This window comes from Lathyrus oleraceus, chromosome 1, assembly GCF_024323335.1.
Source record: "Lathyrus oleraceus cultivar Zhongwan6 chromosome 1, CAAS_Psat_ZW6_1.0, whole genome shotgun sequence".
NCBI classification, from domain to species: Eukaryota; Viridiplantae; Streptophyta; class Magnoliopsida; order Fabales; family Fabaceae; genus Lathyrus; species Lathyrus oleraceus.
In genome coordinates, this window is record NC_066579.1 from 40,908,629 (window position 1) to 40,931,314 (window position 22,686).

Genomic DNA, 22,686 nt, shown 5'->3' on the forward strand with positions numbered 1-22,686 from the left:
AAAAACTAGACATCTAATACCTTAGGGACATGACAAAATTGGCAGATAGGGTTCGCCAAGTTGAATGCTTGAAGGTCGAGAAAGCCAGAACAAATAAGTACCATAAAAAAGAAAATGTCGCATATGTCGAGACACATCGGTATCTCTCAGATTTAGGCGACAAATATGCAAAAGCAAGTGAGGTCAATGTGGAAGAACTTAAGTCATGACCTCCACATGTATGTAAATTGCTAAAACCATCGAACATAAAGAATCTTGTCAAACCTAGGAAGAATGGTAAATTCATCACAAAAACATATTTTTTCAATATAACTAAATGTGACGAAATATTTTATTTGTTAGTTACTGATAGGCATATTATAATGCCTCCAGGCTTGAAAACTCTCTTTTAGAACAAAGGAAAAAGATAGGCTTTTGTAAGTACCACAATTTTCCAAGTCATAAAACTTCTTAATGTGTGCTTTTCAGGGATTTGGTGTAGAAGGATTTTCAGGACTCTTTGAGAATGGTAGTCCCTAGTTGTCCTTAGTGGAGCGCATGGTGTCATCCGCCAGACCCTTCCCTCTTCTTCCTTCTTCATTTTCTGAAACGTTCTTTAAAAAGCCTCATTTAAGCTTTGATTGTCCCAACCATTGAAGCATCTCTTCATTGCTTTGAAGCATCAATAGAGCTCTTTATCCTCTTTTCAAGCATCTCATAACACCCAAGCTTATCCTTTTCATCAATCAATTTCATTTGGTAAGTTTTTCAAATTTTGTTTTCTTTTTATGTTTAGATTTTTAGTTAGTTTTTAAAGTTACATTACCTGTTTTAGGCAATTAGGTAGTAGTTTAAACGAAACAGTTAGACTAGAAGAACATGCATTGAGTATATTTGGGACTAGTAAGGCAGAAAAGGGGTTTCTTCCATAGGAGGAAAATTGTAGGTTTTTCCGGATTTGCTCTAAACTGTTTTCGAAGATGCATCTCTGGATTGTACTCAGTCAAAAAATTGGGTGATTTTGTGGATTTTATGAATTTCTTTGGACATCTTGTTTATATATGTCTTTATTTATAACGCAAGTACAATGGAGGAAGACAGCACTGGTTAGATTAGGATCAACCATGTATCCCATGAGGCCACGAGTTGCTGATAACTCATTTGATTTTCCATCTACTTTACGGCCCCGACCATCTGGTTCTCATATCATTGCATTGAGGTGTTACCTCTTGTTCTTGGTTAGCACATCCATGTTTATGGACAAAAGTGTAACATACATCTATGTGGTCTACCTTAAGTACTTCACATACCTGAGTGTTATTCACGAGTACAATTGGGGCATGCATGTTTGGTCTACTTGTATTCGAAGTTGGGCGAAGCTGGTCTTTGGAAGACAAAAAAGATGATGGGGTGCTACATGTTGCTTACAGTAATTTCTTGTAACTAATATTTTCATAATTAATTTGTTATACTTGTTATTAATATTGTATCCGAACCATTTTCAAGGATGGATCATCTTCACTACCCTCGCATCATCGGGTTTTAAGTTGCACCTGACTACACAAAGAATTGGCCTCGTGCAATGGTTTTTGTTTCGTACGTGGGGAATGGTGTGGTCGAACCATTTATAGTCTCTCTTGATCATATGGTACCAGATGACGCTTGCTTGTGCCCATACGAAGGTCACCGCCAAACACGTCAGTTGACGTTATTTTCTTATACTTCGAATGTCTGGGATGTGGGGCATTTATTATGTACCCATATCTTCTCGGGCAAGTGATGTGCCAGTTTGCCTACTTGCTGATTATTCTGAGATCTCCCCATGAGTATGTTCCTCCCGGCGTCCGCCACAGTGATCTACAAGCGATACTAGATAATTTTGAGAGTCGCTTGGTACTAGAGGAGTGGCGTCGGGAGCCAGCTCATGTACATTGGGCATGTATTTAGGGTTACTTGACATGGTTCTACATGGTCACACCCTATCGTGACACCAGGCGTTCCCGGAAGACCATCTAGGCCAGCTAACCAGGAGCTACTTGAGGTTAGGGATGAGCTGACAGAGAGCGTGATGGCGGTATGTCGACGTGTTACAGAGATGGATAGAGCACTCATAGAGTCAGGATTTTTTGAGGATGAAAATTCCCAGTTGTCCTTTGTGGAGCGCATGGTTTGCGAGTTACGGAATATCGTGCAGTGCAGGTGGAAGAGGAGGCGGCGGTTAGACATACCCACTAGTTTATATTTGAATGTATTTTTTTGTGTATTTTTGGACAAATACTATGTATGAATTTTATTGACTTTTTTTATTAATGTGTGAATTTTTACTTTCTATTAAACTTCATTTTACTTTGATTTTACGTTAATTTAAGTTAATATAAGTTGGTCTCATAAAAATTAAATGTTTGGACATTGGTCTTGTTCTAATATGATTCAGGGATGATTTCGAAGATGCATTTCTGAAATAGTTTCTCCTTTGTATTTTCCATGCTTTGAACAACTTTCAGGAAACATTTTGGAGATGTATTTCCGAATATATCAAATATCGTATGTATCTCCCGACAATATTTTTGTTCAAAATGAGATGGATCTCAGAATAGCGTATTTTATTTGTGATTTGAATGCACGTGAAAATACATCTTCAAATGCATAAAGAACAATTTTATATTTTCAAAAATATGATATACTTGTATTGTATAAGGATCTAATGAATAATCAACTATAAAATCAACCATTATATTTTTTTTCAAAAACAACATTTTTTTAGAAGATTAATTTTATATAATTCTGATTGGTAATATCATAAGAAAATGAACGTTATAATTTTCTCATTATTTTTAATTATGAAATCAGATATTAAATGTCGAATTTAAAGGATTCTTTTAGTTAAATCATTAACTGCTTAATTCTATTTATTGATATTCATAAGTATTTTCAGACAATTAGTTATACATTTTAAACCACTTTTAAGTAAATTAACTATTTCCAAAACAAAAAATTGATAATTTGTAATGATTAAAATCTACATAATGTATTAGTTGTATTTTAAAACTTTTTGAATTTCATCGTTTGTAGAAAAAACAATTCAGTAGATAGCCTTGTTTAGTTTGCATACCAAATCAGTATTTGAACTTTCAAACCCCTTAGGCTGGACCATGTAGACTTCCTCATCTAGTAATCCCTTCAGAAAAGAATTATTCACATCAAGTTGCTGAATGGACCACTTGTATGTAACTGCAATAGATAGAATGATCCTGATGAAGATATGTTTAACTACAAGAGAGAAGGTCTCATTGAAGTAAAACCATTCTCTATAATGGAATCCCTTGGCTACAAGCCTGGCCTTGTATCTATTGACTTATCCATCAAGATTTTCTTTCATTTTGACAACCCATTTGCTTCCAATTACATGTATTTTAGGAGGAGGAGGGACCAGGGTCCATGTATTGTTGCTCATGAGAGCATCATACTCTGCTTGCATGTCTACCTTCCACTACAAGTCAGAGAGTGTCTGCGTAACATTCTTAGGTTTAGAGAGAGTCGATAATAATTTTGGTTCCAGCCTAGGTTGAGAAAAGCCAATTTTTGCTCTATTCTTCATAGCATGACTATTGAGAGGACTAACATCAACTGGAATAGCCTTAGAAGGGATAACAACAAGGGTGTTGGAATCTGAATTAGGGGAGCTAGTAGACTCAGTATGAGACATAGAGGTGGGGCCAGAAGATTTAGACGTAGAGACTAAAGGACTATAGACATTAGTTGTATTAGTAAATATATTAGTGGAAGATGATAAAGAACTAAGAATGTCATTATTTAAACTGGAAGAGGCTTTAGCATGACTTGAGGACTCATGTGAATTGATGCACCTGCAGTCGGAGTTATAGAATTGTTCTGAGTAGAGTTGGAAGTTGAACTGGAACCTGGGACTGAAGGAAGACAAGTGAAAAACAGCAGGGGAGAAAGAGAGACAACAGGAGAGGAACTTTGTGTGACAGTTGTTGTGGGAGACTGAAATAACTCAATATAAGGAAACATTCACTCATTAAACAACACGTATTTGGAAATGTAGAGGATACCACTAGGGGATATGCATCTATAGCCTTTGTGAGAAGTAGAGTAACCAAGAAAAATACACTCTTGAGACCTAAAGTCAAGTTTATGGTTGGAAAATGGTCTAAACAAAAAGAAGCAAGTACACCTAAACACTTTGAGAAATGAGTAGTCAGACCTAATGTTAAACAATAGAGAGTAAGGAACTTGAAATATAATGGAAGTTAAGGGAAGTATATTGATGAGATAAACTGCAGTAGAGAAGGCAAAATCCAGTAAGTGAGAGGCAAGGAATCTTTGCTAAGCAGAGTGAGGATGTGTCCACTATGTGCTTATGTTTCCTTTCTACCACACCATTTTGATGGTATGTATGAGTACAAATGACCCTATGAAAAATACCTAACTCAGAGAGATACTTGTTGAAGGGTGTGAACTCCCCACCCCAATCAGATTGAAAAGCTTTAATAGGCAGACCATGTTGTAACTCAACCATGGTCTTAAATTGTTTGAAAGTAAATAAGGCACCAGACTTGTTTTTAAGGAAATAAATCCAAGTGAACTTAGTGGAAGCATCAAAAAAAGACATATAATACTTGAATCCTAAGGTAGACACATTAGGAGAATGTCCCCATAGATCACCATAAATTAATTCCAATGGCTTGTAGTTTGATGGCGAGGATGAAATTCTGTGAGATTTTCCTACACAACAATTGGACAAAATGAAGCACAATCTTTATTATCGAATGAAATTATCAGATCTCGAAAAATACAACCTCACGAGCATTCGTGCGCTCGCCGAAATGATTGAACAAAGTCGTCACCGAACTTTATTTATTCCAAAGAAGGAAAGGAAAAATATCAATAAAACCCTTAAAAGAAAAAGAAGATCGTCGTCGCAACTAAACTCGGGTTCGGGAGTCAATTACCCAGGGGGGTATTAACACCCCTCACGTCTGTTGTACTCAACGGGTAACCATTTAGTTAAATTTGTGAAATGTTAGCTTATGTTAATTGTTTTCTTCAGGTGATCAAAAGTGTAGAAAGGAAAAGAAAATGGGTCGCAAAAAAGTTTTTATTAGGGTGCTTGACGAGATTGCAGGTCTCGCTCATATGAATTCTTGGGTAGAATAAGGAATTCAAAGCTACTTAGTTCTTCGTAGAAAATAACGTATTGGTTAGTTTGTTTTATTGAACGATTGTTTAGGTCGTGCTCTAGCGGTTAAAAGTTTTGCTTGAATGCTCGTGGGGGAGGCTTAAGCGCTTGTTTGTATCGCGGTAAAATAGACTAAACAATATCCTTTTTGAAAAGGTTACCAATCTCGCGGGGGCGAGAAAATAGGTTTAATGTGTTTTGAGTATTTTTGAGTGATTGATGAATATTCAAATAGTAGGCTAGTTATGGCCATCACATGAACATTTAGGGAAAAGAGAAGAAATTACTTTTGCCACAAACTTTTTTCAATCGAATTATTTATGAAATTTCTTTGGAGAATCAAGTCATGTTTCTTTAACGAACGAAAAGTATTTGAATGGTAGACTAATTACGGTCATCACACGAACACTCAGAAAAAGTGTTTTAATGTGATTGATGAATGTTCAAAGGGTAGGCTAACTTCAACCATCACATGAACATTCGGGGAAATGAGAAGAAATTACTTCCGCCCCCAAATCCTTTTTCAATCGATTAATTATTGCAAAAAAAAAAGTATTTTCACTATTTCGGATAAGCGGAAAAGAAATTGGTGTTGACCAAGTTTGTGGTTTGAAACTGACTGATTTTATTGGATGAATGTTAAGTGAATGATTAGGGTTAATAAATGTTTTGGTTTTGAAAATTCTCTTTGATGTTGATCAAATATTTTGATTTGGAAAGATTGATTTTAGGTGATCCAGTTATTTAGTTAATTCAACTAACCTAACTAACCAAAAAATGAATCAAAACGAAAATGCTACGAGAAGTTACACTCAAGAGATGGTGGTACATTTTTATCATGCGGATATAATGAAACAAATAACAATTAAAGAAAAGGATTAATGTTTAATTGGCAAATTAATTGATTAAAATTTGATTAAGTTAATTAAAATTAATTTCTATAACTATTTGATTTAAAAGTTAATTCAATCATATAGTTAAGTTAATTAAATTTAATTAATAAAATTAACTAACCAAAGCAAATTTAATTAATTAATTTAAATAAAAAACAAATGCAAAATGATGGGGTGCAGAAAATAAAACATGTGTGTATGTCTCTACAAAAGAAATTGAAGAATGCATATGTGTCTGACACAAAGGCTCAAAGGAATTTGAAACTCAAACCAAATGTGGGTGCTCTGGAGATTGTAGGGATGGTTGCTGACTTCGAACTGGGCCCAAGGTGATGACACAATTAGTCTTTAAATTAAAAAGTGCATGGGGTTGCGTTGGCAGGAAAAGGGGTCAGTCTGCTGAAATGGGTTAGGCCCAATGTCGGAAAGAGCTTGGGGATTTTGCTCCACAATGTCGATTGCAGCCAACAGGTGTAGTCGGGATTAACAACACCAGAAGCATGAGCTTCATCATCAACAAATTGAGGTGGAATGCGTGAGCATACGACAAACTCCGTGAGGTTGTGAGCGTTAATGTATTGTTCAATCTCTTTGTGCCACAAGTGAAAGTTCTTTTCATCTAGTTTTGCACGATTCTGAGCAAAAAATGAAGGTGATTGGAATCATCTAAGAATTTCAACGTTGACGGCACAATCGTACCGAAGATCTGGACGGAAGGTGACGATGTAGGCATCAATGACATTTGTTCCGTTATCGCATAACCTACATCGATAGTTTAACGGATACCCTGTTAGAAACCAACATAGATGAAGATATATTTTATTATTTCATACTGTGAATTTTTTACTTAAATAACTCATTTTTTCAAACAAAAAAATCTCAAAATAACCCTCATTTCGGATAATTTCCCAAAATAATCCACTTTGAAGAACCGGTGTCAGATGAATTGGCGCTTGCTCTCTAAGTTAAAGAGGTGGCACCAATTGGATTGGCTTATGCATCTAGCGCTGTCAATCCAATTTGAGCCTATGTATTAGGTTTAAGAGGAGGCACCAATTGATCTGGCACTTATGTGTGTTGTGTAATTTTTTTTTAAAGAATGTACATTTTATATAAAAGTCAAAATCATATCAATTGGTATTAATATTAATATGTGTTTACATACGAATATCAAAAAGACTAATGTCGTTGATCGGGATGACCTAACCGACCTCCGGTACCACATTCCGTAGTTACCCGAATGTGTGGCCCTAACCCATGTTGGTGATTCATCCCAGGTGTTTGAGGATTTGATGGGATAGGAACATCACCACCATCTGCAGGAGATTCCCTAAGATATTCAGACAAATTCGCGTAGCTCTGTGTATGCAATGAAGCGCTACCGCCATAGCTGAGTTTGTGACCCATGACAGAGTAGTTGGGTTATGTTTGAGTTATTGGAGGACGACCGAGACGATTTAAGGGCGAAATTGGTGTGAATGATGCGTCGAGGAAAGGTTGAAATGGTTATTGTGGTGTTTGGTAGACATGTGGTTGTTGCATTTTGGTTTTGTGATATTTGGGCTTCTTGGCTATAGTAGGAGGAGGGACGACTGGTGTTAAATGATCGCTGAGTGTTTTGGCTAAGGCGGCTATGATAGGGTGATGTGTTGGGTGCATAGCGATGTTGGTGTCTTGATGATGATCTTCTTGTTGGTGGTGGTACGGGGTATGCTCTTGGTATTGTGGTTGGGTGTTTGGCATGTTAAGGTCGTAGGTTTGTCTATTTGTGGGCCGATAATTTTGATGGGTAAGGGGTTTTGAGTAATCGGTATGGAAATGTTGTGGGGGTTAGATGTTGAACTTTCTTGTGTGTAAGTTTTCTGGCATAGGTCGTATAGGTACATATCCTCGGCGAGGAACTCAAATCCAATCGATATGTACCAAGCCATATAATTACGAGTTAGTTTTTTTTCGATTGGCATCACAGTATTAGTTAAGACATGGTCTTTTTGGTGCTTCCATTTTCGACACTTAGATCTAGTGAAGCTTTGCAAAGGGTTAAAGTTCCTTAGTCATCTCAGAACACTTGTCGCTCCACAAGTCAATCTCTATTTGATTTCAGATAGACATACTCCTATTGAGAGTGCTTACAATAACTATGATAACAAATGGCATAATCCTCCTTCTATCCATGTTTATTGCATTAGACATATCGCACAAAACCTCATGCGGGCAATCAAAGACAAGAACGTTCGTAAAAAAAGTGGTGAATGCAGGTGTAGGAAGGTGGGTGGATAACATACCATTAGAGCAGTGGACAAGGGCATTTGACAGAGGATGTCGATGGGGTCACATGATAAAAAACTTTGTGGAATGCATGAACGAAGTCTTCAAATGCATTAGAAATCTACAAATAACCGCATTGGTGAGAACAACCTATTTTAGGTTGGCATCGACTTCTGCAACCAGAGGCGAAAGATGGAGTGCAGTGTTAATGTCAAGTCAATTATTCAATGAATGATGTATGAAAGTGATAAAAGATGAAACTATCAAAGTTAGCACACACGTGGTTACAATATTTGATCGTCATAGGCAAAATTTCAGTGTACAAGAAACAATGGACCACAATGAGGGGAGGCCAAATTTATCCTATGTTGTCAGACTAAACAAAAGTTGGTGCAACTGTGGCAAATTCCAGACCTTATGTATACCTTGTTCTCATGTCATTGCGGCATGCGCACATACTCGCCTGGACGCTTACAGCCATCTATCTGATGTTTACAAGACCATTACCGCCATGAATGTCTATAATGAAAGCTTCTCAGTTCTAGCAATGGAGGAATATTGACCTCCATATCAAGGGTACATAGTTTGCACAACGATGAGATGCGAAGAAAGAAAAAAGAACGGTCAAACAACACGCGTATTAGAACAGAAATAAATATAGTTGATAAAATGATAAGATTATGTAGTATATGTCGTCAACCCGGACACAATAAGAAAAAATGTCTCAATCTCGGATCAACCTCTACATCATAATTTCGTAACTCCTTTCAATTTTTATAACCTTTGATTTTGATATATTAATAACTTTTTGTTACAACAAGGTTAACAACAAACATCACTCCAACTTAAACACACTTAAAATGAATAGGTCTGAATAAACAACACAAACAACAGATATCAAAACACATAAAAATACTTAACCACAACATTTAAAAACAACATTTCTAACTGATTACAACAATTAAAGTGATATCATTTGATACAAAAATCATTTCCCTCGCATCCTTATCATTTTTGACTCGCACTCACCCACGTACGGTATCGTGTCTCTCAATACTTCTAATTTTTTCGCCTTCATATATATTTTCGTCTAACCAACTCCCTTTGTAGTTGCTCGAAATGACATATATTCCAGAAGAGCATCTTCATTGGAGGCTTTTCTTTCGAATAAATCACTTTCTAAATTCGGGGACGAAGACGAACCAAATTTGCAATATAATAAAAAGAAATGTGGAAAATAAATCACACAACATTTATATTTATACACAAAAAAAAAATACACAATACACACATGAGTCAGACTAATTCAGTTGGTATCTCCTCTTTAAATTTAAGGACATGCGCCAATTCATCTAACTCCTATGTATTGACGTTTTTTCTTTTTAAAAAGTGGAATGGTTTGGAAATTGATCTGAAATATGGATTGTGTTAAGAATTTCTTTTAAAAACTAAATTATTTGAATAAAAATTTCACTCACAGTCATTTGCAAAATGTTAGTTACAAGACTTAAAGACACCTTATTACTTATAAGAGTAATGAGGTGACCTGCTATATATCTCCTAGACTAATCTCTATTAACTACTCTAGTTTAATTTGTAATGATTAAAATCTACATAATATATTAGTGGCATTTTAAAACTTTTTGAATTACATCGTTTGTAGAAAAACCATTCAGTATATTGAGGAAAAGGTGAAACACTAGCAAAAAGACTATCACGTTAATTACAAAATCAAAGTAACAAGCCTTAATTATGGTTTGCTCCAGGAAAACAGACCAACTTAATTTTTGTCTTTGTAATTTGGTTACTTTCCTTTTATTTTCTTATGCAATTTCTATATAAAACAATTTTGGTTCCTTATTAGTTTGACATCGCAAAGACAAACAGTGCCGACACGAACTTGGTGCTACAATTAGATTAGAAAACAAGAGAAACTAATATAGACCAAAATTATTCTTTTCGGAGATGGATGGAACAAATAATCTTTTCTCAGAATTTAATATCAAAATACAATACATTTGCAGACATCAAAAACATAATTAAGGCAAGTAACAATTGTTGCTACCACTGGCATTTCTTCTGAGAAAACGCTGTACAAATATTATGAGATTTTCCATTATCTGATGGGTTTAGACAATTTGCCAGCATTTGATGAATAATGACACTTTACATTATAGGTAAATAATACAACATTTAAATACAAATTTTCACTAATACCTTACAAAAACCCCCTCGCATACGTACTGCAAGTGTTAAGTTGTAGCTTACTCGTTAAACTCAAATGTGTGAGACAACTACAACATACATGGAGTTAATCCAGGCAATTAATTGAATCTGTAAGAATACTTCAAATATACTAAATCATCTTCTGGATTGCGATCTCTTTGGCAGAAGTTGCTAAGCGGCTGAATACTTTGAGATTATGTCCTAATTTTTCCTGAGAAAACAAGCAAACGCAATGTAAGATCATGAAAATGCATTCCTTTAACGACAATTCAGGAGTATGAAAATACAGTCCTAAACCCCTTACATATAAAGCAAATAAACTGCCTTCTAAGGGAGAGCTTTAACACAATAAATAAATCACAAACTCATTTATTTGATGAATCTGATCGCACAATTTCAGTATTATGTCATTTTGCAGGTCAGACCATGGTCGTTAAAATCAAGTGTTAACTCTTAAAAATTATTTTTAAAATATAGATTTCGAGTTAAATCACTTGAAAAAACTAATTTGAGTAAAATCGAAGTTGAATCCCATTTTATGAGTCAACATGTAGTAAACTCAATGATGATTTACTATGGTGATTTAGTATATTTTTACTTTATAATTATTGAAATATTGATGCATTTATTGTATTATATAAATATATAACTCATACAATAATTTAAATAATTTTTGACAGACAAGTAAATCGAATTGAAGTAAAAACTCATGTTTGACAGACAACCTTGAATCACACACAATGGAGTCTAAGATTAAGATACAGCTTAATACAACAAGCTGAGAAAATGAGCATCATCATATCTTCTATGTAAATTTTTCAAGGATCTACATAATACTAAAACTATGTTTCTACTTTATATACATGTAAATCTTGGAGACGGGCATATTAATGATCAAAATTTCAATAACAAATATAAAACTATTAGAATGTTATCATGGATCATTCAATAGTTTCTATGAAACCCGTACCTCATTCAACAACTCGAGTCGCTCAAGGGTTGGAACTAACTGTCCACATAACAAAGCAAAATCCTGTTGTGGATCATACTTTGCACCATATGTAATTGTTTTTGTGGCCGTGGTAGATTCAAATGCATCAGAGCTGCCAAAACATACAACAAAAATTAGCCTAGAGAAAGAGAAAGTAAACAAAGGATACTTTCTATGACAACATCTAATTCTTTACATTACAACATCAGACTCTTCTATTTTTTCTTCAGTTTAGATCAAACCATAAAACAACATAAAATTGTATATGGATTTTAGATTAATTTACAAGAACACTCTTCTTATCTCCTGAAACTTAATGCCTTACCAATCCTGAAGGTGGATAAGGATGATATTTAGAACATGCTCAGAGAGCGGGAGCAATAAAACAATTAGCTGATCCGTGCAAGAGACAACTCGACACATCTCTACCATTGCAATGTATCTCCTGTAAAACATGTTTTAAGTATCAGAGTGAATGCTATCAAAAGAGAAGATGTGAGGAATTCGGGGAACTGCATAATACAGTTAATAGCTAATATGCAAAACAGAAGGTCACTCTGCTCTAAAATTGAAGCCTTTAAACAAACAAATGAAATGACCATTAATTATAATCAGCTAAGATCCTTGAGATGGATGAACTAACAACCAAATCTTCGCATCCAATTCAAACTAAAATTTAGCTATTAATTCTCCATGCAGTGAGAACTGAGAACTTCCCAAAATATTAGAAAGAGTGTAATTGCTACAGGTTTCTCTTGAGAATGGAGATTCTGAAGACTATATAGTAGATAGACCCCATCATTTGAATCAGACTACGTTATTTATGTCAATGAGCCCTTTGGGCATAAAGGCTAGATAACCTTCTGGCTCATCGAGGTTTTTAGAAAATGAGGGCAGAATCAAACTTCTAAACACGTGGGCTTCAATACTCAGCTACTATATCGAGAATCAATTCTCTGGCCTCATATTGTTTCATATTTAACAATTAACAACTCAGATGTAACAGCCAGATGAACCAATTACCTCAGCAGAATAATCGTGCGGAAAATTAGAAGGACAAGTAAACCATCAAATTCAAGTTGTGGTTGAAAAGGACGGGCGTCTCAGGTGTTTTATGTGATACAAAAGTACCGCTTAGACAGTTGAAAGACTGACGATGTTGTACGGGATAGAATGTTTGGCGGTAAGGAACCAACACGAGAATAAACTAAGTGGAGCAGAGATCAGGATGTTGCGTTAAAATGTGGTAAAACTAGAAGAGATAAGATTAGAAATGAAATATTAAAGAGAATGTTGGGGAGTGGGTGGCACCTAGTGTAAAAAAAGTGGTGGAAAATAGGCTTGGATGGTTTGGGCATGTAGAGAAAAGACATGGGGATTTTGTAGTAAAGAGAGTATATCAAATGGAGACTAATCAAACAGCTAGAGGTCGAGGAAGACTTAAAAAAACTATAAGAGAAACTATTAACAAAATCTCGAGATTAACGAGTTAGATAGAAACAGTCTATGATAGAACATTATGGCTTAATTTGGTCCATGTAGTTCACTAAGTGGGATAAGACTTAGTTGTTGTTGTAATAATCATGTGGAGAACTTTAATGTAAATAAAAACAACTATTTATAAAATGATAGCTATATATAATAACATTTTAATTAAAAGAACATATTAAAATTCTCAGGTTCAAGACCATGAGAACTGTAGGGCCGACATAAAAAGCTTAATTTAAGAGTTATGTTGGAAAAAAGAAGTACATCATAATCAACTATTCAAATGCAGACCAAGTTTGCAGGGAAAAAGAAGTACACCATAACCAAGTCTTTTTATTTTATTTAGACAAACATATTAATGTTTCCTTCTAATTTTACTTAATCACGGACAACATTTAGAAGTTCAAATTCAAGTAAGCAAACATCACTTAAACAATTCATTTAGCACGTTTGAATTTTAAAATGCTAATACTTCTTATAATCATTTTCATAAGACACTAATTAATTCTTATTGTTTTATAGGCCAACACCATTTCAATTTCAGTGCCAGTATGTTTAAGTTTATATTACTAGAAAAGCAGTTTTATGATCAACCTTCTTTGTATGTTATCGGAAGATGAAACAGATTCTTGCTGGACACACATACTGATGATTTCATCCACCTCCTGCCTTGACAGTTCATTTATGTCTCGGATCTGTAAAAACAAATGTGTTATGTTAACTTATAAATCAATATTAATATTAAATATCTGACAATATAAACCAAAGTACCACCAAGGTACAGAGACAAATTAGTTTTCAACTTTCACCTTGTTCAGTAATAAGGATTTCTCCTCAGCTGCCCTTTCAAGTGCAGTTGTAGCTGAACTGAGAATAGAATTGAGCAAGTTTAATGTAGGCTGTTGAAGTTCAACGGAAGTAGGGTAATTGGAGGCGGCATCGGAAGACTGAGACATTATGTGACAAGAAAAATATTAATTTAAAAATCGGAAAGAAAAGAAATAGATAGACAAAATGAAGAGGAAAAACTGGTCAAAATCATTATTAAACTACCTTCTTTATATGCAAAATATACCTGTAATCTCAAGGATTTCTTCGTGACGAGAAAATATAAGTAAGAACTCAGGCTGAAGCACAACTTAAATATCTGTAGTTCTGAACTTCTCTGATTCTGTACACCAGAATATTAGAATTATGATATGCATAATGCCAGAACATCTATTTTCCATAAATGTAAATTCATAAAACTGCAAACTCACCTCAGGAGACACTTTTGATCGAGCAAAACCTAGAACCTTTGAGCTTGAGTCATGAGAAAAAAGAACATGCATCAAACCAAAAAGTCCTTGAACAAAACCATGCTCATCACTCTCTTCATATGGCCAAACCTATCACATAAAAATCAAAATGTAAAGCAACAAAGTTAAAAAATAAATAAATAAATAAATAAAAATAAAAAAACAAGTTTAATTAGTAGCAAAGAGCATGCATCAAACGAAAACCCGTTGTGGAGAACCAACTCATCATTCTCTTCATATGCAATGGATGCCTCAAAAGCCTTCTTTCTGCATTGGAAGCAGCAATACAACCCCATGGTGCACAAATTGAAAAGTAATGTTCAAGTTCATGAAATGTAAATTCCCAAAACTTTTTTTTGTTGGAAACCCCATAATTAGAACATTTTCCATCCCAATGAGCTCATGAAATGTAAATTCCCAATGCATTTTTTGTAGGAAATCCCATAATTAAGACATTTTCCATCCCAATGCCTCCAAAGATTATCCACACAACCTTAGTTCTTTTGGACCTAACATGAGACTAATCTATGTTCACATGCTTGGATCGCAACTAAAGGCTCTTTGCCCCTCCTCAAGAGTGTATACGGAACAAATGAACCGCAGTCCACCTCCAAAGATTATCACTTGTCTGCAGCTAGACCTACAGAACATAGAGAAGCTAGCTTCTCAAAGCAAGTAAAAAGATGATAGGGGCTCGGAAATTATAGGATATCGAAAACCCAGGTCGAGATGTATGAGATACTTGGTGAAAATTTAAGTGGCTCGATTCTTTCCCCTTAAAGGATATCTCCCCAAGTGCTTGGATGCTAATCAATTGGGATCCAACTGGTTGTCAGTCGCTCGGAAAGGGCTGACCAAAAAGGCCAAGTAAATTTGTAGCCGCCGAGACGTCACTATCAGGAATTCAATTATATTGGGGTGCCCAACTCCCAGATTGAGAAATATATGATACTTGAAGGAGCATCTAAGTATTTTAAAAACAAAGAAATGACTGAACTAAACAATACCTTGCTTAGAATACCAACAACAAGATTGATCTGCTCCATTCTTAACTCATCTGCTTCAGCAATTTCTAAACGGAGAATTTGATCGAAGAGTGATTGATGCCCTTTGACAAAGTCAATCACTTCACGAACAATTTTATTTTTCATCTGTAGTTTAAAAAAGAAAACAGAAACATGTACACAATATTCATCAATGAAACAACTTTCAAACAGTAGCATGAGGTCAATTAAAGATTGAAACAGGCTGTTGGAACAAAAACAACCCAAACAAAGTAGACTACAACCCAAGAAACATGTATAATTATCAGCAAGAAGTAATTCTATTCGGAAATATCCTCTTTCACTTCTAATTTTAAAGGCAGGGGACATGTGAATGCAGTATAGCCAGAGTAGCAACCTCAAAAGAGTTTACTATCATACTAAAACATGTGTCGTATAATAGAATTACATCAGAATTGAAATAACCAAAAAACCAATAAGGTATCTACTCTAAATACTAATACACAGTAGAATTCCATCACAGTTTAAATAACCATAAACCAATAAAGGTCTATCAGGAGAGGAAGAAAATTTAATAGAAGATACTATAATTGAAATATTGAAAAAGGAGCACAAGCCAACCTCCATAAAATCTGATGTATCAATCAAGGAAGTTAATGAGAAGACTAATCTCAAGACCGGAGTTATAATCATCCGTTGTCTATCAACATCGACAGCCATATCTCTTCTAAGTCGTGTATCAACCCACCTTAATCTTCCCTGCAATTCTTAAGCTTCAGTAAAGGTCAGGTGAAATGAAAATCAAACGTGACAGTCTCAAGGAAAATAATTAGTCACCTGTGAATTGCTTGACCTGCCTGATGACAGATGCTCTAATATGCCCATGGTAAATAGCACCTGTGCTCCAGATTTCCCATATTTGTGACTAATTCTTAGTAGTACAGCCAGTTCAGCCTCAAAGGTACAAGCCCTCTGCAAAGAGTCCAGTGAAAGACCACCATCCTGTTATCAAACAAATAAATTAAATCTGTGTCATATACATGAGATAGAAAACTTTAATGAATAGAAACATAAACATTAACATACGAGACCCATTTCTAAAGTATGGGACCTACATTAATTTCACCCAATTAGAGAGTGAGTGTTAGGTTGTTAATCTCGAATAGCAGCGCGAAACGCCGAACCACTAAAATGATATAGCAGCAGAGCGGATAGCGGGATGACCACTATTGCGAAGACTAAAAAACAATGTATATTGTAAAACATAAATTCCAACAACATACATAAATACTTTAAAATTAAAATTGCAACAGCATATCCCATCAAAATGTTCCCATCAAAATCAAATTATAAAAGTATTTCTGCACAACATAATCATCTTCCTCGTTGATGTTAACCGCAGACAAATACACATCAGTAGCATCTTGCTTTCTATCATAACTCTCTTGCAGTATTTGTTAAATATCATCCGTTATTTTCCTGCAAGATGTTACTTCTTCCCTTATCGCCAACTGATGCTTCTTAGCTCTTGATATTCCTCAGGTTGAATGGTGCTCACAAAAATCACAAACAATCGTATTCTTGCTCTGGTCTTTATAAGAACTCCACTGGCCGCCAATATCAAGATTGTCAATAGATTTAAATTAACCTTCATTGTTGGAGGTTGGTGTTACTCTTGCAATGACAGAGGATGACGAGGCCATGGTTATCAAAAGAGAAACAAGGCAAGGCAAACATAACAGAGGTTGTAGGAGTGAAACCGAGCAAGGAGAAGAGGTGAAGCAGAACAAAGATACAAAAGAGAACGACAGAGCAGAGGCAAACAATGAAGAAGCAAAAGAGAATGGTGAAAAAACAGATGAAAACGACAAAGAATGCGAAAAACACGGTGGAAAACATCGCATGGGAGAAGGCAAGGGAGAACGATGCAGAAAAAGAAAAAAAAAACGGTGGAACTTAAGAGGCATAACACATGGTGTTAAATATTAAACCAATAAAAGGGTGGGAAAGACCAACATACCCTTAAAAAAATTAAAAATTACATTTCAAAATATTAGCACTTACTATTTTTCCCCAAATTGAGAATAGCGGCCATCAAACCGCAATGACACTGCTATTGCACCGCTACTAAAGTGCTATTAGCGGACACTGTGATTGCTATGGTCAATAGCGCTTCGCAGGCCAATAGTGTAGCGGTGAGGGAATCAATTTTACGAATGAAACACAGGTGTTGTGAGGTCTTATTCTTTTGCAAGAAAGACGAAGAACAAAGATGAGAACAATATGCAGAACACTTCTAAGATTGTGCCCAATTCCTTCCGATTGGCACTCATGGGGGGATGAAACACTTGATGAAGGGAAATATTGAAAAACTTTGAGTGGATAGGCCATATAAAGTGCTCATTAGAACGATCACATTGTACTTATGGAGCAAAAGCCTATGTTAACATTGAAAATTATGCAACCCTGAATGATTGAATGAATTTTCTAGAAGAGCTTTGAGTGTGCAGATGAAGGAAGAGGAAGCCGATGACGAGAAGATTCAACCATTCAAGAACAGTGAAGATGAAAAGTATTCTTCTGAATGAGAATTAACACTGGTGGTTGGGAGAGCAAGCTAGTAAAGATCACAAGCTGACAGGTAGGATCTATCCTTTCACTAGCTTGTAAAGATCACAAGCTGACGGGTAGGATCTATCCTTTCACTAGCTTGTGGAGGGAAACATTGTAAAAATTAACACAGTCAGACTATTTGATTTTTCCAATATAATAACTAATTTATCTCTATAATTACTGTAATCAGCATGTGATTTATACAGTTTTTATTTCAGATTTTATTTCCTTGTAACTCCTCAATCAGGACAAATTTGATAGATCTTATGTCTTGGTTATCAATATCTAAAGCTTTGAAATAAAGAGAAATGCATGTAGGCATTCCTCTTCATCTTTACTTCCCATTTCAAGTGATAGTATCATCAACCGAAAGAAACATAAATGATTATATGATATGGAAAATATATTGTATACCATTACAAACTATCCACAACTTTGAAACAAAAAAAACGACAAAGTAATTTCAAAATAGAAGGAATTGTTTGTGGTGGACAGAACAAACACCTGATTGGAAATATTGCTTATGGCAGTAAGGCAAGACCTTAAAAATCCCCTGCTTTGAAGTTGGCTCAAGAAATATCGCTCATGGTCTATACAAATCAACGCATCAAGAACATAGAGTGATATAGTTTTTCCAGGTTCACTGCCATGAGTTGCATCCTTTATAACCTACCATTCCAAATTATGTAAAATTGTAATTAATTGGCATACCGATATTCATAAATATATATAAAGAAATGTATTAAATGAATCTGATAATTAGTGAAAAACAAACCCAACAATAACATGGATAGCACCTGGAAACAACAAGACCATAACATCTCGTGGATAAGGTAGATTTAATGAAGACTTTAATTTTTTTCTAGCCTAACGTGAGAATTAGATTATTAACCCACAATTAAGCAAGCCACTTCACCACACAGAAAACCAAAGCATCTCACTTATATTTATGTCAATTAAATCAAGATCATATGCATGTAAATGCTATTCTGACCAGTAGTAAACAATTCTTACAACATGCTCCTCCCAAAATAATTAGTTGGAAACTAAAACAACCGTTAATATCCCTATTAGGCATAAGCATAAGCACATAAAAGAACCACATGCTGATAAGTAATGCACGTAAAACGCGTAGTAAGAGTTCGCAAATAACCAAATCCAATATGCTCTGAGCCTCTTTCCTCAAAGTAGAAAAATTTGCACGAGCCAGTTCTGCCTGTTCTTTGTCAATCTGGGGGATATAGAGAAAATTGCAAAAATGTAGAGTTAATATGTCACCAGATAAAATATTTGTACGTTATTTGCAAATATTTAAGTAACTATACCTTTGGGAGATCAATATATTCGTTATCTTGTTCACTGAGCAGCAAGAATTGAAGAACTGAGGTTGGAACATCCGGATCAACCACATTCAAACAATACTGGAAGTAGCTAAGAAGCAATGCATATTGGCTGTACAAAGGACATGCAAAAGTAAGATTGCCAGCAAAATAATACACAGCCTCACAGTCAGAATCAATTACAGAGCATGTAACATACCGTCTCCTAAGAGCTTCTGATGATTCGTTTCTAAGAATTGCCATGATAAGCTTAAACAATATGGTCAAGCAAGCACCATTTGATAATTGTTTAACCACAATGAGATCAAGGCATGTTATACTGTCAGAACTTAGACTTCCCGGAAACATAAACCTTTCATCTCGCAGCTTAGCCATGCATGTCAGTGCTACCTGAGGGACACTCCAAGCATGGATAATTAAATCACAACTGGAAATAGTAAATATAAAACATAATAACTTGCAAAAAAGAAAAATCTACAAATAACAAAGAATTCTAGGAATAATTCTGATATATCAATTCATAATAAATTATTAGAATATATGCAGCAGAAATGGCTCAGGCAAACCCGCTTCATTTTTTTGGCCTGCCCAGCCATCAATCCTTCTAAAGCAGGGTGGTGAGGGGCAACTTAGGTAGGTGGGTTGAAACTCCCACCTCGCCCCTAGGCGGGTTGACCCATCAATAAAAAAAATTGTCATTCTCACTCATGAAATAGCAACATAAAGTAATATTTCATTTGAGGATAGTTATAAATTAAAATTTAAAGAACACCTAAAAATGCTAAGAAAGAAACAGTCACCACTATCTTGAATGTTGGCTGGGGGTTTGATCTTTCAAGAACAAATGTTTGAGTGACACCATCATTCATGCTTAATCATCACCAATGTTAGCAAGAATAAGGTCCACATGCAGTAACAGTGTATTTACTTACATTATAAAGAAGTACAACTCATTGTGGTTAAAGACCGTAACAGGAAAGAGTATTATCTAAAAACAAATCCCTAAACCTGACCTGTTTATTGGGTTAATGGGATGTAATATAAAACAAAAGAAATAGTCCCTTATATTTAAAAAAATAAATAAACAAGAAAAATTAGCTTTTCTCATTGACCTTGTATGGGTCAATCCACACTGTTTGTTTCAGCGGGTCAAATGCAGCGAGCCAACTTGAGTGATAAAGTTCAACTCGCCCAGCCTAAAATACAGGGGTAAGCAGGTCGGACTGCCATACTCGACCCATTTCACCACCTCTGATCAAAAGGGCTAGCTCGATAGCAGAGAAATGAGAAATAAAAAAGGAATAAACACCTAATCTTTGGTTAACAATGAGATCATTACCCAAAAATAATAAAGGAAACAAACATTCTTCAAATAGTTAAAAGTTCATAACTAATATCCCTTTAATTTTGGGATTTAGCAAAACCCAGATCCTTGAGTTCTACAATGGAATAGAACAAAAGATACTTGAAGACTTCATCAATATTGCCACATGATAAATCATATATTTAAATATTTACCTGGGATAATATGAATGCCATCCTCAGTGAACAGTCTGGAGAAGCAGATGCAGTGAGAGAGGAGTCAAGGATCCTGAACATGCCATGAATTATGTAACAGTTACAACAAACACACACAAAAAAAAAAAAAACAGAAGAGACATGAGACAAGTTGTAACTCATTTTATTTTCACTAAGGCAGTACAGTAACTCACTGAAAGAGAATTTCAGATCGATCTTCAAGCATTGCTAATCTTCTAGATGCAGACACCTTTCAAAATCAACACAGTTTAGAGAATTCAAGTCATAAAACACAAGTGTTTTGTCAACAAAAAAAAAAGAGAGAGAGAATCAGTAGATTGAAAGAAAGAATTGCACCTCAACAATCTGAGACCAGGCAGACAACATATGCAGTTGTGAAGCTTGCTCCTCAAGATTTTTATTGTATTTCCATCCCCATCTCAGCAACTGTTGAATTGTCTCTCTTACATCATTTAGCTCAACTTCATTGCCAAGATTACTCCCCTGAAGATATGCAGAATTAAATTTCTGAAACAAAAGTTTAAAAATTATAAATATATTAACTCAAAAAGGAAATTAATAATGTAAAGGACTGCTAGCAACACTCTTTTATTGGTTAAAAATCATATGGGTCCCATTTAAATTGGGTGGGACTGTGAATTCTAACCAATCAAAGAGGGTGTTGAAAAGTGTGTTAGAGTGTATTAGGATTATGGACTGGATCCCTTTGTCATGAGAATTGGGCTTGGCCCAATTCTCTCCCCTTCCCCCATTAAGTAAGAATTCTGTTAGGAATTCTGTTAGGGCTTCCACTATAAATATGTGTAACAGAAAACTGAATTCAATAACAATTACACAATTCAGTTTCTAACTAACTCTCTCTCTTCTCTCTTCTTTGTGATTACCATATTCTAACAGAGTGTGTTCCTAATGTTATTCTACTGTAAAACTAGAATTCCAGTAGTAGAGAATACTGAATCATCAATACTAGTAAGTGAACTGACCTGCCAAAGTTTGTCATGGAAGGAAGCAAGGTCAATCAGTCGGTCACCTCTCTCAGAATAATAGTAGACACCACCCTTTCCAGAATTTGCTGGATTTTCCAGTATGTCTTCTGCCTAAAACACATCCAACCAAAAGCAAGAAAAAAAAATGATAAAAGTGATAGATGACTAAAATAGTGCCCAGAAATCGCTTTCCATCACTAGTAATATACCAATTTGCTTAACATAAAAGCAAAAGGTTAAAGAGAAATATGAAGAATATATATATATATATATATATATGTGTGTGTGTGTGTGTGTGTGTACACACACACACAAGACGAGTTACAAGGTTAGCATCTCACCAGCAAGTCATACTTCATACCAGCCATAGTACTTGACGGCTTATTAGTAGGATCTGGACATCTAAACTGGATGATTTCAAGCAATTCCAATACCTGAGTTTAAAGGAAATAAAATTGAAAAACTGATTAAGAGGATACAATCACTTGCATACTATAATTATGCACCTCCTACGTAACTCAAATTCAATGAACTCTGTGTTACTGGTATGAAAATTGATGCTTCCATATCTTATCTCCACTTCCTAGTTTCCCCATTTATTTTTTTCTCAGAATCTTCAACTACTATTCTGTAATCTATAATGGTGCCAACTCTTGGATGTGTTCAATAATTCCTACTATGTCGTATATAAAAAGCATACACCATGGTGCCAACCCTTGGATTTGTTCAATAAGTCCACACAAAGTTGGCTCCACCAAGATGTGCAAATTTCAATTTAAATATTATGGCAGCAAACAAATATTTCAATATAATGTAGTATATCATATAAATTGTTGTTATTTGATAATAAATAATTTT

General features: G+C 35.1%; 1 protein-coding gene across 2 annotated transcripts in view; it reads right to left on the reverse strand.

The window, feature by feature from the left end:
- Positions 1 to 10,434: 10,434 nt before the first annotated feature.
- The window catches only part of LOC127093078 (nuclear pore complex protein NUP205), a 32,201-nt gene continuing 19,949 nt past the window's right edge, over positions 10,435 to 22,686 (reverse strand). Inside the window, exons 27-45 of one of the 2 annotated variants that reach the window (XM_051032073.1) lie at positions 22,170 to 22,262; positions 21,826 to 21,939; positions 21,179 to 21,325; positions 21,016 to 21,071; positions 20,822 to 20,894; positions 19,503 to 19,693; positions 19,289 to 19,415; positions 19,117 to 19,194; positions 18,468 to 18,632; positions 16,188 to 16,352; positions 15,972 to 16,109; positions 15,354 to 15,497; positions 14,308 to 14,436; positions 14,124 to 14,219; positions 13,858 to 13,995; positions 13,643 to 13,743; positions 11,886 to 12,005; positions 11,540 to 11,672; positions 10,435 to 10,780 (exon numbers count right to left, since the gene is read on the reverse strand). In XM_051032073.1, the coding sequence (XP_050888030.1) occupies positions 10,700 to 10,780; positions 11,540 to 11,672; positions 11,886 to 12,005; positions 13,643 to 13,743; positions 13,858 to 13,995; positions 14,124 to 14,219; positions 14,308 to 14,436; positions 15,354 to 15,497; positions 15,972 to 16,109; positions 16,188 to 16,352; positions 18,468 to 18,632; positions 19,117 to 19,194; positions 19,289 to 19,415; positions 19,503 to 19,693; positions 20,822 to 20,894; positions 21,016 to 21,071; positions 21,179 to 21,325; positions 21,826 to 21,939; positions 22,170 to 22,262 (2,289 nt within the window). In that variant the 3' untranslated portion in view covers positions 10,435 to 10,699. Of the gene's footprint in view, positions 10,781 to 11,539; positions 11,673 to 11,885; positions 12,006 to 13,642; positions 13,744 to 13,857; positions 13,996 to 14,123; positions 14,220 to 14,307; positions 14,437 to 15,353; positions 15,498 to 15,971; positions 16,110 to 16,187; positions 16,353 to 18,467; positions 18,633 to 19,116; positions 19,195 to 19,288; positions 19,416 to 19,502; positions 19,694 to 20,821; positions 20,895 to 21,015; positions 21,072 to 21,178; positions 21,350 to 21,825; positions 21,940 to 22,169; positions 22,263 to 22,686 lie in introns of both variants that reach the window. The other variant, XM_051032008.1, reaches the window with a different exon arrangement.